This window comes from Dryobates pubescens, chromosome Z, assembly GCF_014839835.1.
Source record: "Dryobates pubescens isolate bDryPub1 chromosome Z, bDryPub1.pri, whole genome shotgun sequence".
NCBI lineage: Eukaryota > Metazoa > Chordata > Aves > Piciformes > Picidae > Dryobates > Dryobates pubescens.
Window position 1 is genome coordinate 123,587,510 of NC_071657.1, and position 18,893 is coordinate 123,606,402.

At 39.3% G+C, this 18,893-nt stretch overlaps 1 protein-coding gene across 1 annotated transcript in view; it reads left to right on the top strand.

The window, feature by feature from the left end:
* The first annotated feature begins 6,418 nt into the window (after positions 1 to 6,418).
* Positions 6,419 to 18,893, top strand: part of BMT2 (base methyltransferase of 25S rRNA 2 homolog) — a 39,530-nt gene continuing 27,055 nt past the window's right edge. Inside the window, exon 1 of the mRNA XM_054178523.1 lies at positions 6,419 to 6,651. Within this exon, the coding sequence (XP_054034498.1) occupies positions 6,477 to 6,651 (175 nt within the window). The 5' untranslated portion in view covers positions 6,419 to 6,476. The remainder of the gene's footprint in view (positions 6,652 to 18,893) is intronic.

Sequence of the window (18,893 nt, forward strand, 5' to 3'; positions counted from 1 at the left end):
GTAGCTGCAAACAGATCATTCTTAATCCATAGTAATGGGATATGATTTTTTTTAATCTAATGTGTAGAATGCTTACTTCATGGTATTTGTGTCACAATTGTTTTATTACATGTTCTGAAAAAGCAAAGAGAAACCACTCTTCTAACAGTAAACAATCTTTATCTATGGTGCCCATATGGGAGAATTATTGAGATGTTTTGTGTAGTTACTGTCAAAAATTCTGAAATGGCATTAATATTTGTGGTTTCATTTGGTTTGTCACTAGCCTTTAGTCTCCTAAGCCCTAATTCTTCAAACCAATGAGAAGAGTGCTAACTCTTTTAATTTTATTGATAATATCTTAGGCACCAGCGTCACTGAGGCCAGGCCAGACTTAGCCAGACCTATAACATGAACCATACACAAGCCAAATACCATGTATGGAGGGTAAGTAGGAACTCTGGCATTCCTTGCTCTTCCAGAAGGATATTATACTGCCTGCAATATGTTGTGCCAAAGATAAAGGTCTGTTTGATGTTGTATGAATAGACTTTGTTGTTGTTCTCTCATCTTCTTAACTGAAAACTTGACTTGAACTTCAGTAGAGTCCCAAATAAACCACATGACGGTATTCAAGAGGCAGAATAGATTAAAAGGAGTTAGGCAATCTTTGGAATTGACAAGAATAGTTTATGCGTATTAGTGATATATTCCTTTATAAGTCATATCTAATGATACCCAAAATATCTTCTCCCACACCCTTTCAGGACTTAGGAGCAGAAAGAAAGAGAAAAATGAAGTGACACAGCATACCCTGATCTATAAAGGGCATGTGAAATTAGTCTCCTTTTTTATTTTTCTTTCTGTCTCAAAAATTCACATGCATCTTAATCTTTCTCTAGGTGCTTTTTAGCCCCCAGATCTCCCATCAGACTATAAAGTCATCTTAATTTGTGAGTCACACTATCACATCTGCAACACAAGATTACAGGGATACTGTAGCATTTCCCAAGATCAAAATGTCCTAACACACAGCTACATTGCTGTTGAGCTGAACTGCTTTTATACACACCTTACCCATAGAGGAAAACTGGAATTTGAATCCCAAGAACTGAGAACATCTTTAAAGCTGTATCATTTCACAGACACACAAATAATCAAAGCTTCCTACCAGTACCAAATTTTTTTAAATTTACTGTGTCTGAGTTGATTACTCAGCAAGTTTATGCATAGCAGCTGACAGAAACATGAATCAGTGCTAAAACCACATAGTATTTTGACTGACATTGGGGAAAAAACCAGTTAGACCTGCTAGATGTTTTGACATCTCTTGCTGAATCAAAGCGATTTTATGAGTTAATCTTTTATGGCAGCAGGAAATCAGCTAAGAAACTCAGTCTAGGAAGAGTAGCTACTAGTCTTGGTTAAAACAACCCTCACATTGACTCTCTTCATTTAATAATTCATGCCTTTCAAATAATTGGAGTATGCTCCCAGACTAAAAACAAAGAAAAAATCCCAGATTCTTAAAGATTAATTTTCAGTAAGTTATGTTTATATTTAATGATCTTTGTGGAAAGAGTATTAACTATTTTTGCAATGCTCATGTTGCAAAGATGTTGTACAATGAAGTACAGCATTTATTCAAAAAATGTGTTATCTGTTCTCAGCATTAAAGGATCATGTTATTGTCTGCACATGCACATAACATTCCAAGTAACTCAAGTGTAAAGTACTTTGATGGTTTTCAGTAGTTCCACAGAACTTAATTCCCACTTTACTATTACACAAATCACAGACTGAAGGGATTAACAAACTCTTAACTTTAGTGTCAAAAGAAACAGCTCCTGTCCACGGGCACATGCAAGCCACAAGGGAGGTGATAAGTGGATTGTTTATCAGAAATGCTGGCTCCTGTTAAAATTCTTCCTGTCTTACTGCAACACAAGCTAACAACCAAAAGACATGATTTCAATAAATAAAATCTCCTATCATTATGTAATTCTCATGGTGGTGAGGATACATAATTAGACTCTACAAAGAGCTCCCATGTGTGAAGGATTTTTCAGCCTTTTTCTCCAAGTCAAGTGGGCCTGCCTACTTGAGGAACTTTAATTGGCTGCACAATAGAAGAATTCTCTTTTCTGGAAGCAATGTTTATTTCTGTAAATATTTGGACTTCGGATGCAAATGAAAGTCAATAGTTTTTCCGCTAAAGTACATTAGGTACTAAGCAATGGAACTGGTGATGTAAACTTACTTTTAGAGCTGTCAACCTCCAGGAATGGAATCCAGGATCTGTAGTTATAAAATTATTGTTATGGGGTAGCCGTTTTAATTACTGTGTAATTTTAATTACTAAATTACTGAAGTGTGTAGTCTGGAGAAACATAATAATGGACTAGCTCTTAATAATTGCCTCAGTGCAAATTCAGGAATGTGACTCCCATTTTTTAAATCAAATTATCTCATTTTTACAGCTAATAGGACTCCACAATTAATGAAGAAAAAAAAACCCAACACCACCTTAAATTCAAACCAAATGTGCTATTGATTGCTGCCTGTTTGTCTCCCCTTTGGATATATGTGGTAAAACCAGTTCCACATTTACCAAAGGTTCTTTTATTCCTCTTAAATTACCACAGTGTTTCATTACTCCATTAAAGTCATTATATGCTTTCTGGTAATATTTTTGCAGATTACATTACATTAGAGACTCTTATGATGATGTCATCACACTGGAGAGAGTGTTCTCTAGAAAGGTTTGTTCTCTGTAATGCTGGGTCGATTTTTTAGCTCTTTTTCACATAACCAGTGCCTATAAGGCAGAAGGGATGGAGAGGCTAAGAAGACCTGATTGTCAAAAGTACCACTGAAATAGAGATGGAAGCAGAGCACTGCTGATTTTCACATCTCAGAAAGTTTTGATGTACTTTTCTTCCAGTTTCCTGGAGGAAAAGGGCTGAAAATATAGGCTGCTGTCACTCTTCCCTCAGGAAGGAAGAGCACTTCCACTTTGTATAATCTCATAGTGAAGATCTGGGTTCAGATCCCCCCAGGCAGAGCAAGGATGTGAACTGGTTTTCCCACATCCCCAACAAATGTTCCAGCCACAGAGGTACTGGAAAGAGCTTGGGTTATTCCTCCTTCCAGCCTGTGAATTGAGACTTTTGTTTCTAAAATTATTCATTAAAAGTGATGGTCACTGTAATACTGCAAAAATGCCAAAAGAAACTGTTCTAGTCTGCTCTGAATTGGTTCTTTCTTTTATTTCTTTCTGGGTTGTTCTGTTTTGATTTCTTTTGTTTTGTTTTTTTAACAAATGTAACTAATACACTGAGGAACATTTGACCATTGTCTACATTCAGGGAAGTGATGCCAGCTGCTCAAAACAATTCTTTCCCAGATGGTCAGACTCCATCATCCCCATCAGGACATAGATAATTTCTTGGTTTATCCCCTTGGAGTAGGTATCTCTTGTTCTGCTCACAGTCACAAGATTTATGTTCATCTTCATTTGCTCCTTGACTGTTTAAGAAAAGTGTTGAGTACAGATGGTTTTTATCCACCTCAACAGAGCACTGGGTCATCAGTTCCAGACCTGCCAGAACTGCTTCTGATTTAACCACCCTCTCCATCAATCCCCAGTATCACCATGTGGCGCCCTAGGGAAATGCTCTCTTCAATCACTTTTGCATTCAGTGTCCATCACTAAGAGCCAACTCTTGCCACATATTGTGAGGTAAGTATCTGTGTCCTGAAAGGATAAGGTCTCTTCCTTGGTTATTCTTTCATTTTGTTCCTGGAAAAACTTCACAACTGGTAAATGCTGTTATTGAAACGAAGCTTCCAAGTTACTTCTTTAAGAAGGAAGAATATGTTTTATATCTTGGTCTATTTTAATAGAGAATCGCTTCTGTAAAATTTTTGATACTTCTCTATTTCCTGTTTTTTAATTATAGCTTGTAGACCTAGATATGATAGTAACCTAAAATCCGTGTATTCAAATCCAGAGTTGGATTTTTCCTCTGTTTAGAATTTTTTAAACTATCAGAGAATAATTGAAACATTGAAAATACAAACCAACTACATTAATAACTTTTATTTTAAAAGTAATGTAAAATTTGCCGTGGGTTAGTTGTTTGGGTGGTGTTTGATTCGTTGATGGGTTGGACGCGGTGATCTTGAAGGTCTCTTCCAACCTGGTTTATTCTATGTATTCTATGTATTCTATGTATCTGTACAGTGTAGAGTCACAGAATGTCTAGTAAGTATGACTAAAATCAAGCACGTATAATATAGTAAGTTTTGAAAGAATTGTAATAAATTAAAATCACTTTGTATTTAAAACTGCTTTGTTAGTTGTAGAAATAGTTCCTAGTAACTGAAAAACAACACTGATAGCAAATAAAAAAGTAACTTTCTATTATTATTCTGAGAGTATATTTCACATAAGTACAAATTTCCCCCTGCTTTTCCAGTTCCACAGTTAGACGTCCAATTTTCCCAATCACACAGGCACTCATATTTTGCCTGTGTACCTTACACTGCTGAGTCTGGAGGCTTGTGACTATAGAGCAGTGGGAGTGATACCACAGCTGTATTTGTTAGGCATCCTCCAGATGCCTCCATCTTCCGTAACTCTGGTACTCTTCTCAAAAGTCTCCTTCAGTGCTCTCCAAGCATCATGCTGCACATAGATGACTGGCTCATGCTTTTCATCTTCATTCTGTGCTTCCCCAAATCCTACACAAAGTAAAAGTGATAGGAACATTGACCACTCGGTACCCTCTTTAACCCAAAAGGTTCCTGGTACTTATCAGTGTAATCTCTTTTCATACCATCTTAATTTTTCTTATGGGGACTTGCATATAAAAATACAAATATTTCACAAGGCTATCATTAACCCCAGCACCAACTCTTCTCCTTTATAATGAGGTTTTATTCATTAGCACATGATTATTTCTTTTAGTTTCAAAACTAAAAAATGTAATTCAAAGAATAACTCAATTCAAATCATCCTTCCATCATCTTTCTTTATTTTGAGAAAAACAAACAAGCAAACAAACTGAAACATTCTGAAAATAAAATGCACAGTGGCATATAAATATAGCAATGGAAGATCCAAACTATACAGAACTGTTTAAAGTACTCACTGCAAAACAGCCATACGGAAAAAGCTGGACCTTCAGTTGTGCTGTGCAATCCCATTTCAGGGTGATGGGTGAGATGCAGTGTTCACCTGCATCACCCAGAGTGAAGAGAAAAAGGGATGTCTTTGCAGTCAGTAGTGAGGAAAAGTTTTTGTTTTTTATATTGCTGTTTTGTCTTTATAACTGCACCTTCAAGGGGAAGTTTATCATTGAAGCAGAAGAAAACTGCGCTCTGCCATTAGCTGTAAAATCTTTTTGGCAGGATGGACACAGTGCTGATAAAGACCTGTTATGCACCTCACCGCATAAAGTTGCATGTGTCACTGATTTCTCATTAGGATGAAATCTTGACTCTACCCAAGCCAGATTTGTCACTGATGTAATTGTAGCTGCAATTATCTCCTTAGTGTTTTTGAACATCTTCAGAGAAAACAATCAGCTGCTTCCTGCCAAGTCAAGCAAACAAGAAACTTCACAGCAGATTTTGCTGCTGTGGTCTCATGGGAAGTGGTTTTGTCTATCCTACTTCCAACAAGGAGTGGAATTGAGAACTGAAGTACTTTGGGTTTTGTGAAAGATTGAAGCTGGACAAAGACAGCTACATATGAAGATTTTCCCCTGTAAGGGACAGTTTTGCTGGCTGCAGATGTTATTCTGGCAGCGGTGGTGTATTTCTGCCCAAGTAACATCAGAAACGGTTGTGAAGAGGGCCCAGCAGCTCCATTAAGACAGAAAAAAAAGCGTGTACTGTGCTCTTCAAACATCCACGGCCACAAACCTACCAAGATATGCTTTAGAATTCAGTTTGTTTCTGCAAGGCCTTTTGTAAGTGGGGAATGGGTTTTACTACCTTACTTTGGAAAGATTCACACCCAAATCTTTTATGGGGGGTCTCTAGGGTACCTTGTAAACTGGGGTAATGCAGAGAGTAGAGAGAAGCCCCCGCGGCAGCACTGCAATGGAAGTAGTGCTTCCTCTGGATCTTTAATTTCCCACTACTTTATTAAGCACGGCAGGGTGACCTGTTCCGGAGATGGACTGCGGAAAGTACCGCTGGCAATAGCCAAGACGAAGCCTCCCAGGTGAGGCCAACCCCACGCCCTCACGGCCCACAGACGCCACTAAACGCCAGACCTCCCCGAATGGAACCGTCGTTGATCCTCAGTGCCACCCGGCGGAGGCGCGGCCATGGGGAGGCGGGAGCCGCTGAAGACTCCATCTCCCGCCATGCCGTGCGAGGCGGTCCGGGGCGGACGAGGCGCATGCCCTCCCTGCCATAGCGCCCGGTGCTCACGCCTCCTTCTCTCCTGGCCGGGCTGCGCGCAGCGGAGCAGCGGTAACACCATGGAGGCCGTTCCACAGCCCCAGCCTCGGCCTCTGCTCCGGCCCGGCGAGGCCGCCGTTGCTGCTGCTCCCGTGCCGCCGCCACCCCCGGAGCAGGAGCGGAAGCTGGAGCAAGAGAAGCTCTCGGGGGTGGTGAAGAGCGTCCACCGGCGGCTGCGCAAGAAGTACCGGGAAGGTAACCACGGGGGAGGGGGCCGACCCCTCCACGCCGCCCAGGCCGGTCCACCAGGCTCCCCTCAACGTGGGAGCCGGGACGGGCTGGGAGGAGAACCGCGGGGGTGTGTGTAGTGTCCGACGGCGAGCTGTTGTGCCTTGGCGGGAGGAGGGGGAACCGCCCCCCTGGGGGTCTCCGCGCGGATCGGGGTGTTCCCCGCGGGCGGGCGGGACGGGGTGGCCCTGTGCCCCCAGCCGCTGCCAGAGCGGCTCGGGCCGGCTGGGCCGCAGACCGCTGCCGAAGGGGGTGTGTCGGGAGAGGGGGGGATGGGGGGCCGGGAGCCGCGGCTTTGAGCAGCTCCGGGCTTGCTACTCCTCCCCCGGCGACCGGGGGCGCCGGAGCCCCGCCGAGGAGCCCCGGTCGGGTTTGCCGAGGTCTTGCCGCTTCCCGCCGTCTCTAGGCAGCGGAGACCCCTTCCTAGCTCGGAAGGGCTCACGGCGCATCTCTGGGAGCTTTCCCCATGGGATATAGGAGAAGAGGATTGGAGTGCACGAATAATGCTGCGAGATGAAAACGTGAGCTTGTCTAAAGGTGCGCAGCAACTGTGTATGGACATGGGGTCGTGTGGCCCTGTCTTACCGCTCCTTGTGACATTTGATTGCTCATAGCTGCAGCGAGGCCTTTCACCACAAGCAGCTTTCAGAAAGGCAGTGTTTTACAGCCTGGGATTCTACAGGAGTGGGGAGGACAGTAGCTCGTGAATGCCAGGACATACTGAATGGTGATCTGGAGAAGCCCGGGCTTTGTGAACTGTTTATGCCTCCTGCCTTTCATCCGTGGAGGGATAGTTTGGGCTGGAGCACTAAGCAAAACAGGGAAGTCCTTGAAAAATCTACTTTGTCGTCAGTCTTAACACCCTTATGCAAAGTTCTTACGGGTGGCATTGGAATGCTCAAAACCTAGAAATGCTTTCAGATGAGTGTCAGAGCTGAGATTTGTTACCTCCTTAGGTTGATTATAACGATCTCTTCAATCTTCTTTATACACAGCTTACAAAAAAATCATCCATTCATTCAGTGACTCCACAGCTCACTGCTGAGCTGGTGCTCATCTCAAGAAGGACACTTAGCAAACTGGAGCCTTTCCTGTTGTAGGCATGAGTTCTTGTCTCCCCTCTATGTCCGTGTATGACACTTCTATTAAAATAACAATGTCGTTCTGCTTTCTGGACTTCAGAAGCCTGTCCATGAAATTTGCGCAGAGAAATCTAGCTATACAGATGGTGATCAAGAGCCGCTGTTTATTTTGGCCTTGGTGAGCCAAAACTGGAGGGAAGATATCACTTGTTCTGATATTTAGATGAAGGAACAATTGAGGAGTTCGTATTTCTCTGTTATTTCAGAGTGCCTGTAGCTTAGGACAGACAAACATTGAAACTATTAACTTGGAAAAAAAATGTGAGCGGTCTCTGTAACAACTATTTTTCATATCAGAGCCTAAATTACATGGAAGCCTATGTAAGCCTATTTCTCAGCAAAGAACAAGTTAGTATGCAAGGATAAGTTGTGTTTTATGTTTTGATTCAATGTAATTGGTTAAGCGAAAGAACAAATAATACTTTTAACTTATCTTGTATGTCCTGTAAAGCGTGTGTTAGTGAAAAATTTGATGATTTTTTTAGCCACTCTAAATGAGCAATATTGTACGTATTTTCATGGAGAGAGTTAAAACTCAAACATTAGTCACGTCACCTCTATGCAGCAATGTGAACTCCACCCATTGTCTACTCATTCAGTAGTAGGTGGTCTTTACAAGCTGATAGTGATTAGTAATCTAATACTTAATGAATCAGGTTGTTTCAACTGCAAACTTGTATTTTTGTAGTCTTTTCTCCCCACATTTCTCTATGCTTCTAAAAGTGGGCTTGAGAATCTCCTTTCTCAGTGCCTTTGATGTCATTCTGAAATTGTAGTTGATTGACCTCTGAAGGATCTTGGGATTTTTGTTTGTTTTCTAATACTCTGAGACACCAACGGGCAAGTACATAGTCCTGATGAAGTAAAAATTGACAGTTTGCTAAAGAGAAGCGGGAAAGCAAGAAATCATCTGTAATTTCTCACTACAAATTGAATAATAATGTGTTATGAAAAAACTAAGGTGAAAGATGTATCCTTGGTTATATGCTAACAGCTGCTTATACAGGGATAGTCTCTTCTCTCTGTAGTGCAGTACACCCACCTCCATATGGAACATAAGCATAGCTACCTGTATTATTCCAGAGTATTGGCATTCTTTGGTTTGGTTTTCTGAGGGTTTGAGGTTTTTTCACTGTGCTTCAAGTTTTCTAGAGTTCTATGAAGCTAGTTTCCATTTTGTCTAAACAAGCAAACAGTACTAGAATTGCTGTTGCTTTGTAGATACTGAAATAGAATTGCATATTAACTTCACTAGAGGAAAAGGCATGTCAAGTATCCTTCTGAAAGCTATACAATTATGTTGCACAGGGTGCATAAGTAAGAAAGCCTTTGGTAATACGATCTTCAGTTACTGTCTCCTGTTAGAAGTGTTGAAGGGAAATCGATGCTTCCTTGAGACACAGCGATGTTTGTTGATAGAAGTTATACAGGCTTGATTTCAATAATCTGATTTGTTTGAGAATTCATTTGCCTTGCTGATGTTAGCAAGCCTTGAGTTTCAATGAGCAATTGTAAAAGGCAAGCCAGTATATTATCTGCCTTGCTTGTGACTGGTGCAATTGGTATCATTTTGTTTCATTTCCCACAACAGTTGCCCTCTTTCCTGAATTAAAGTTTAGTCAGCTTCATATCATCTAAAGAGTTTGAAGTTTTTCATTGGTTGTTGTTATTTGGTTATTTTTAACTTGGTGAAAAGCTATAACTGAACTGAATCTTGCCTTTTTTTTCCTCCTTTTTTTTTTTTTTTAAATCCTGCATTTGTTGAACCACTTTTGATTGTAAATATGGTGGATAGATTTTTGCATATACTTCCCTGCTGTGGCTCATGTCATACTGTAGTCCCAGAGCATTCCAGTGCACTTGCCATAAGGATTTTCTATGTTCAATATGGCTCAGCTTAAATTCTTTAAATTTTGCATCAAATCATAGAATCATTAAGGTTGGAAAAGACCTTTAAGATCAATTCCAACTGTAACTCAACTACCATGACCATTAAACTACATCCTGAAGTGCCACATCTATATGCTTCTTGAACACCTCCAGCAATGGCAACTCCACCATCTCCCTGGGCAGCCTGTTCCAATGCCTCGCCACTCTTTCAGTAAAGAAATTTTTCCTAATGTCCAATCTAAACCTCCTCTGCCACAACTTAAGTCCATTTCTTTCTGTTGCTGGTTACTTGGGAGTAGAGACCAGCACCAGCCTCACTACAGCCTCCTTTCAGGTAGTTGTAGAGAGCAATAATCTCTCGCCTTAACCTTCTCTTCTCTATGTACTGAAACAACCTGAGTTCCCTCAGCCGCTCTTGTACAACGTGCCCTCCAAACCCTTCACCAGCATTGTTGCTCTTCTCTGGACTCCCTCCAGGATGTCTTTCTTATACTGTGACACCCAGAACTGAACACAGTGCTCAAGCTGGGCCTCACCAGGGCTGAGTACAGGAGCGTGATCATTTCCCTACTCCTGCTGGACACTGTTTTTGATACAGGCCAGGATGCCGTTGGCCTTGGCCACTTGGGCTCACTTGCTGGCTCATGTTTATCTGCCTGTCCACCAGCACCCCTGGATCCTTTTTCACTAGGCTGTTTTCCAGCCACTCTTCCCCAGGCCTGCAGTGAAGTGTTGTTTGTTTGTTTTGGTTTGTTCAACAACCTTTACACTTTGTTACTAGTACTTTTTCCTGTGTTTGGGTTGTTGCTAATCTAATATTACTTTCTAGTGGGAATAGATCTATTTCTTTTCTCCTTTCATCTTTTTTTTTTCTTTTTTTTTTTTCTTTCCATACTCTCTTTTCTTTCATTCCCTTACGCCCTCTCTAAATAGAGAAGAGAAGCATGTACTCATAAAACTCATGACAGATTTGGTATTTTGCAGTTGTAGGATACTCTTTTCTCCACTGTGCATCCTATGGTGACATTATGTCATATATTTTTAAAGTGGTTTAAAGAAGTTTAGCAAATTGATGTGAGTTTTCTAATGCAGAGGAAAAAGAAATATATATGTATTTTAATTACAGTGGTTGGTTCTTGTCCTCACTGATGTAATGTCAATCAAATTAGCTAATCGTGAACAATTTGTTTCAGGCTACTTTAAGACAGTAATACAGACAAAGAAAACATGTCCAGTGGTTCCTAAAAATACTTAGGTTAGCCTATAAACTTCATGAAGAAAACATTTTTATGTGAGAACAAAGAACAATGAGCTGTAGTGTTTTCACTTAGGAGTGTATCTCATTAGCATAAGAGTAATTTTTTTCTGAAGTTTTACTTCTGTTTCCTGTCCAAATGAATTAATCTTAACTGCCTTACACACTAGGGTAAAAGCCAAAAGCTGAAGCAGCTTTCAAGTGCTCAGTTATTCACTTAGGAGAAACTTCTGGGTCCTGCATGTTTGAAACAAGCACTAAACCCCTAATTTCAGTACTTTTTCATGATATTTTAATTTCTCCTACTAGCCTATTACAATATGGAGCTTGGGGGAAACCCAGTTTTTTATTTAGTCTCTTGCTCATGGTTCTATTGCCTGGTACCATAAGTGACCCTAAATTTTAGAGACTTCGTCTATAAGTCTTTTAGGCACATGTAGCCATGGGTTGCATGTATGTAGCATATAGTGCATGGGTGCTGATATCCATCAGGCCTGACAGGCTTCTAAAAGCAGATTTAATGTTTTGTAGGAAAAACTTGATCTAGTGAACATCTGCAATGTGAACATCTGCTATGTGATTATTTGTTTCTTTCCAGTTGCTTGTAGCACCCAAATAGGTTTACTTTTTACTGAGATAAAAATCCCTGCACTTGATCCAGAGGCATCCTTTTTCTCTGAGTTCTTTATTACCTTTGTAATCATTCAGAGCTGTATTTATCAAGTAAACATTTTCCGTGCAGCGTAACCCTCAGTTACGTATGGTTTTGTATGTAGGCTGAAAAGTTGATTTACAGGACACTCTGCTTCTCCCTGCAAATCCTGTATCGAGTGCAAGTGGAAAAAAATTTGCTGAGGTGTCTGTAAAGGTATTTTATGAAAGTTTGCTGTGTGTACACTAAAACATTTCTCTCTTCCTTCTGTATGCTTGTTAAGGCTCTTAGGACAAATACCAGTTCTGGGTGATTCTGATATTAGTAGTTATATCACAGAAGCTCATAGAAACATATGTAGGTGGTACTTCGATTCCTTAAAAGAAGGATTTGTTGAGACCTCAATGAACTAAATAATAAAATATGTAAGGGGTTTTTCAAATCCAGAAAATGAGAATTTACAGGACCCTATCTGACAGTAAGTAGCAGCCTTAGGTAAGCAGTTTAGACTTTCATGTGAGAATTGTTGTTCTGAAATCAGTTGCTTTATGATCTCTTCCTCTCTCATGTTTTTCATTTAAAACCTTGAGAGAACTTAAGTTCTTCCTGATGTGAAACAGGAAGTGTTTTGAAATACTGACATTTTTCACAGGACAAGAAAAGTTTGCCACTGAACTCTATGCAGAAAGTTAACAGTTGTTACTCCTTTTTGTTAAATGTAAGAGGCTTACTGTCAAAATCTGAATTTTCAAAACCTGCATTTGTCTCTTCCTGCTTACATTAATTTCTGGGAAGAGAGACATTTTGTAACTGTTACATTTTGAAGCAATGTAAACTAAATTCCTTTACATTAAATTAGTGCTATTTTATGACATGAGCCTTAAGATAGGTTTGCCCTTACAGTTTGCATACCACAGTTTTGCAGGGAAATTTTCCTTAGAAATCCCATAATATTTTACAGCTTGAGGGGCTTTATTCACTGGTACTGTTTAGTTAGCCCACAAATGGACTGACTGCAGCAGACTTGCATCCACTGAGAAAACAGCTATATGTAACCTTCACTGCTCCTTTATTGCTTTGGCAGGGAAGATGGTGTTACTGTTAGAGGGTCAGCATAATGTTCCTCAGCTGCTTCTGATTTTTGCTCCTGCATTTGCACAAATCTACCAAAATCAGTAGTTTCTGTTAATCTGTTCATCTCTGCATTGGTGTCATTAAAGTGCAGCACATAGTTCATCCTGGAAAGCCAGGTTTGGGTAAGAAGAGAGAGGGGAGATCACTTGCAGGGGAGTAGATTCAACACCTGGGGGGCATAATTGCTTAAACTATCACAAATAGGCTACCCACTGTTTGTGTTACAGCCATCAGAAATTTATAGCAGGTCTGATACATAGATCACTCTCTACAGTGATAAAAGCTGACCCTTAGTAGATGCTTTAAACAGTGGATTAATTGTGTCCTGGGGGTCTGTCTGGTGTAAGCAGATAGGAAGTTTACCTGACAAGTCAGTTGTAAAAGTCCACACTTGATCAAATGAATCCTTTCTATATGAGTAGAAGAGAGGAACGTTGAGAGAAAGAAAATTAAATTCTTGCACTTTTTAAAAAGAAGGTTTTTATTGTTAAGTATTTCAAATAAATTGTAAGAATTGTGAAGCAAACACTAGTCAGACAAGACAAGAAAAATATTGCTTGACCTTTGTCCGAACTGAGGTTCATGTTCTGTATTTAGACACGTAAAATTGTAAAAGTGATGCCAAATATCCAATGTTGTCTCTCACGAAAATACTGGATGTGCTGTTTTAGTAAGTCTGACGTTCATTAAATTTAATTTATCCTGTAGACACTGAAAGTTGTAAATAGCATATTATTAGTTGATATTCCACACATAATTAATTTTGTTAATCATTGCCACAGTGTCTAGACATTCAGAAGTACAGCTAAGCTTCAACTGATGTTCACCGTTAATGATGAAATTTAGTAACGGGAGTTTGGTTTCAGCTTTAGCCCAGTGAACAGCATAGGGTTGCTTTTCCCATTTACTCTTTCAAATGTTGTAGAAGGTAGTTTATTGTTTCCAGTCGTAAGAAGCTGAAAATGAGATGAATTTTTTTCAATTTTGCAGTACATTGCCATCAACAACAAAGAAGGCTCAAAGATCTTGCAAAGTGTTACTGTGGCCTTCAGCCTGTTGTCTGAATTTATCTGGCATTGTCATGGGCACCTGTTAATTTTAGGGATAGGTTTGGGTTTTATAATGAGAAATTCAAGGAACTTTGTTAATTACTGCTGTACAAACATGAAGATGTCACTTATGCTTCTGTCATTGTTAGTTAACGTACTGGGCCTATTTTCTCCTCCACCAGAGCCATAAAAGGTGTACATAGGAAAGCAATAAGCTGTTAAATAGAAGTATTGAATGGGAGTGGGTTGAATTTGATTTTTACATTATCAATTTATATCAGCAAATTGCAGTTTTCCTTCTTGGAATAATGACTGTTCTAATTCCAGTCTTCCTCAAGTGTTTAAAATACTGTTTCTCTTGGGGGAAATTGTTGATTAAGATCTAAACCCATGTTGCATCTACCTGAAGCTCAAGTACATGGTGTCAGTTAAATTTTGGGACGCAAGATCTTGTTCAGAGATGGATGAAATATTTTGTACTTGGTTTTAAGATTGTCAGAGATGACTGCACTGTCCTTCTTATGTGCCAGTAGAATTAAGGAAAAAAACAATTGCAAAACTTGTCTGGTGGATGCAGATAGTACATTTAATTCTATATGACTTAACTATTTTATTGCTTGATAGAATGATTGAAATCAGTTGTTCAGGGTTCTGTCGCATTCTGAAATGAAAAAATACTGCCTCGAGCAAAACTGAGCTCTGTTTCTTTCATATACATTGTTGTGTTTTGTTTAAAATACCAATTGATTTGATTTGTCCTGTCAGATGTTGAAGAATAAGTGTTTCATAAACATACCTTAAATGACAGTTCCTTTTAGTACTCTATAAAGAAATATCTTAAGAAAAAGGAGGTGGGGAATGCAGATAAAAGCAAGCTGGGTTTTTGTCCTTAAAAATAGGGTGCCTGAAAAAAAGAGCTACGGTGTGGGATTGTCCCACCAAGATTAGTGAAGGTCATCTTCTCATGCCATCCTGGGGACCTTTGATGACATCTTCTAAATAAATGTGGAATGAGGAGAGTTCTTACTCAGCTTGTATGATTCCTCCTTCTTCATTAAAAGTGTTTTCTGTTGTTGAAACTTACAGCTAACTTTAAGTCTTTGTTAGGTTACCTACAATTAAAACTATCTTGTAATTAGGATCACTTAAAAATAACTTCTACATGCCTGACCTGTTCTCTTTGTTACAAAATTCAGCAACTACTGATTACTCTGTGTTTTGTCTGATTTGGCTATTTTGTGGGCAATGTTAATGTGGGTAGAAACTATTTAGAGGAATTAATCTGTTTTAGGTAAATACTATTGAATTTTTGTCACTGCATTATGGAAGGCTGTGTTACAAAGAACCTGCAAGTTGCTCATTCATTTGTTCTCTGACAGAATTGGTAGAAAGAGGTGGGCTTTGGGATTTTTCATTTTTAAAGGAATACTTAGTCTTCAAGGCAAAGCATAGGTTATTTTTTGGACAACTCCACATAGAGAGGAGAGCAAACATTAGATATTTCTAAAATAAGTCACTATAGTGATTTGAGAGGTGTGCAAAACTCCTGTAATGAGCCAGTCTTGCCAGTCATGCCTTTCAGCTGGATGTTGTTATAGCTGATTCCTTAATGGAGGGCTGAGACGTATGAAGATCTGTGAAGAGTCAGTGCTCAAAACAGGTTTTAAATCACATAAAAGGTGATCTCCAAGTGCATAGCTGAGTGTTGAGTAGCCTTAAACTCTGTATTATGGTTTGGTCATGAGTATGCGAGATGCAAAGTTTAGTGTACAAAATCAAATATTAACTTTGATATGATGGAAGATGCAAAATTTTTGTTTGTTTGTTTTCTTTAGATTAGCCTGCCACAAACTTCTGTTTAATTTACAGCATTATTAATTGCTCAACAGATTTTATTTCTTTCTTTAGTAACCATTAGTTTTGCCATGAAACCTTCCTGCACATTCAACAGCCCTTTTTTGGTTACACAAGCGATGATTCATAAATAAATATTTGCACACTGATTATAATGTATTGTTTAAAAAATTAATACACAGTGAATTATATGGTATTGTTTGAAAAAATTAATACATAGCTCCACTATGGCCTGTGTATCAGCTTGAAAACGGATTCTGTGAGATCCATTGTAGTCACTACCTCAAAATCTTAAGATTGGAAGCATTATTCGCATTTTCAACTCAGAATTGGGGCATGATTCTGGAATTAAAGTTCCCATAAATCTAGGGCACCTCTTTGTGCCTTCTCAAAGCTCACCCCAAAGAAGAATGAGGAAAAAAAACCCAAACCAATGGTACTTGCTCAAGGTAAACAGGACTTCAGACCATTCTTTACAAGTCCCTACACAATGGTGCCAGTGTCTTAAGATACTTTATCTGCCATTGTTCTGGAGCTTACATTAATCAAAGAGCAGGTAAATTGACATCTTATCAAATCCAGCACTGACACTGGGTCAACAGCAGATGCTTAGACAGGAATATATGAGGTGTGCTGCTTGCTTTGAAGTTGCCTTATGTTTTTACTGAATATCTTCTAATCTTAAATAAACCAGAAATTGTTCCATATTTACATTTTGTCTGTCACTCATGATTTTGAGGAGGTCTGTCATCTCCTGCTTTCATGCGTCTTTTCTTTCCCTCGGTTTAGGTGTTTCTCAGAAGCTGAGCTGTATCTGTTCCGCATTACCATTTTCTGTATCTCCAGACTGGCTGTATTGGTAGATGAAAACAAATCACAAGTACCAGAAATTACTTGATATAGAATGTGTGACAGAGTTGCTTTGTGATAAATGTTTCACTTTTGTTCCGCATGTCTTTCCTAATAGTCTGTATCTTTCAGTTTTATTTTCATGCCAGCTCAGTGCCAAGAAGCTGTTACTGTCATAGACAGCTCTGTTGTAACCCAAAGTTCATATCCCAGACTGCTGTTAGCCACCTCTGTCTGTTGCTACATATCTAAATATAAAATCCCTTATCTGTGAACTCTTTGACCCTCATCTGACTTTCAGAGAGGTGCAAATCTGTGCTTTGTTCAGAAGGAAACAGGAGTTGCTATGAGAGCAGAATGCAGCATTAGGAGACGTCACTACTTTGATAAAGGAATGGCTAGTTAAGAACATCTGATCTTTGCGTATTTTCTCTTCCTCATCTGTTTGGATTCACAAGTTTTAGGGAAAAATGGTATTTGGAAATAGAGTAATTGCTTAAGAATAGACAAGTAACTGACTAAAAGAACAGCAGTATTAGTGGTTTGTATTTGTGAGATTTCCTCTCAAAAAGTGTTCGCTCGTGTACTACTTTTCCTTTGTAATTATCTGTGTATTCTTCAAATTGTATGTTTCACAGTTGTCTGGAGCATGCAGTAAGATTCAGTGGACTGTGGCAGAGCAGCTTTGAAACTTTATCTAATTTGCACTGGAATTAATTGTCTACTGAGAATACACTTTGATCTAAGCTAGTGATTTCTGGCTTGGTGCTGTGTAAGTTTGGCACTTGGACACCAGAAACAACGATTCATGAGACCTGTATTTGTTTTGTCTGCTTTGCTGGTTGGTTACTTTCTATACCATTTATTTGTTGCTCTCTGTCATCAGTAGAGTATTTTCTGTCCTACATGATTGTTTCTACATAAGGCTCTCCTGAAAGCTCTGGAAAAGTGACCTATAGGTTTTTAGCACAAACCCCTGTGGGGTCCCACCTGCAACCAGGGTGTTCATCTGTTATAGTGGTCAGTTAGCAACCATACCAGTATCTTTCCTTGGAAAGCATATCTCTCCAAACTTGGATTATTTGGGAAATAATGAGGGACACCCTTCAAATGTAAGGCTGCCATTGTTTTGTTTTGTTTTCTTCCAGTCTAATAACTTTCTCATCTATGCTTTTTGAATAGCAAGCAGAATAGGTGATTTCTTGTATAGCTTCCCTGTTTTGTTAAAAACTAAATCATGGCCTCTCCCTTTCATCAAAACTACCATCTCGCACAAGGGAGTATAAACACCTAGTTTTAAATATGACTCACTTTGATGATTGTGCAGGTGTGCTAGGTGATTGTTTTGAAGAGAAAATTGCTGTGACATCCCTAAACCAAACTTAAAAGGGAGTAACCTGGATGGGTAGTTTAAATCTTGTAAGTGTGTAACTGTCTATACTTGTCCATTGTACCCAATCTCACTGTAAATGGAGGATGGGAGAGATTAGGAATTGTTACTACTTTGCACATGCAAGGAGTGAAAATAAAAAGATTGCCACTGGAAGAAATCTGTTATTTACTGCTAATTAGAACTTTGCTACAATTAACAATTGCTATTTGTGGGTTAGAAACAGACACCTCTCGCTGGTAAGAGAAGGATAGGTCATAGTGTAAATTACTCAGAGGCTTTAGCAGACATTAATAATTAGTTTATGCTTGATAAAGTTTTAATATTTATTTTTTTTTCTGTAATGTGAAGGTGCTACAAAAATTGATTCTGTAACCATCTTGTGAAAGGGATATTGGTTGTCTTGAAGCTTAAAGCATAGTTCTGCTCTTGAAAACTTGGTAAAACATAGCTGTATCAGCTTGTGGGTGCAAAATCAGTAGATAACTGTGTTCTGCGAATTTATGTTTATATTAGATGTATGCACATATGTAATGAAGAAACACAAAGCATTAGTGAAGGTCGTAGCAGTGGGTGTGTATTTTTCTTTCTTAGGGCAGAAATGTCTTTTTAGTGAGGTAAAACAAGAGTTTGCATGGTGTAGAAACTACAGTAGGAATTGTGGCTAGCCATGACTACCATTTATCTTGTTTTTGTTTAGCAGTACGTTATGTAAAGTCAGCTAGAAGTAGATAGATAGCACCAAAAGAAAGGAAATGTTTAAATACCTTGAAGTGCCAGAACTTACCATGCAAGACTTCTTTTCAGCAAGGTGAGGAGTGTTGACATAAATCTGTCCCTAGGATCAGCAGACAGATTTGTGGTTTTGTGACTGTAGTTGGTTTCATTCTCCAGTGCTCTTCCCTAGAAACTAATTCCTTAGGGCTGGCTAGATTACACAGACATCAGTGAAGGCCTGAATTTCTATCCAGTGTATCCAAAGAAGTCAGTATTC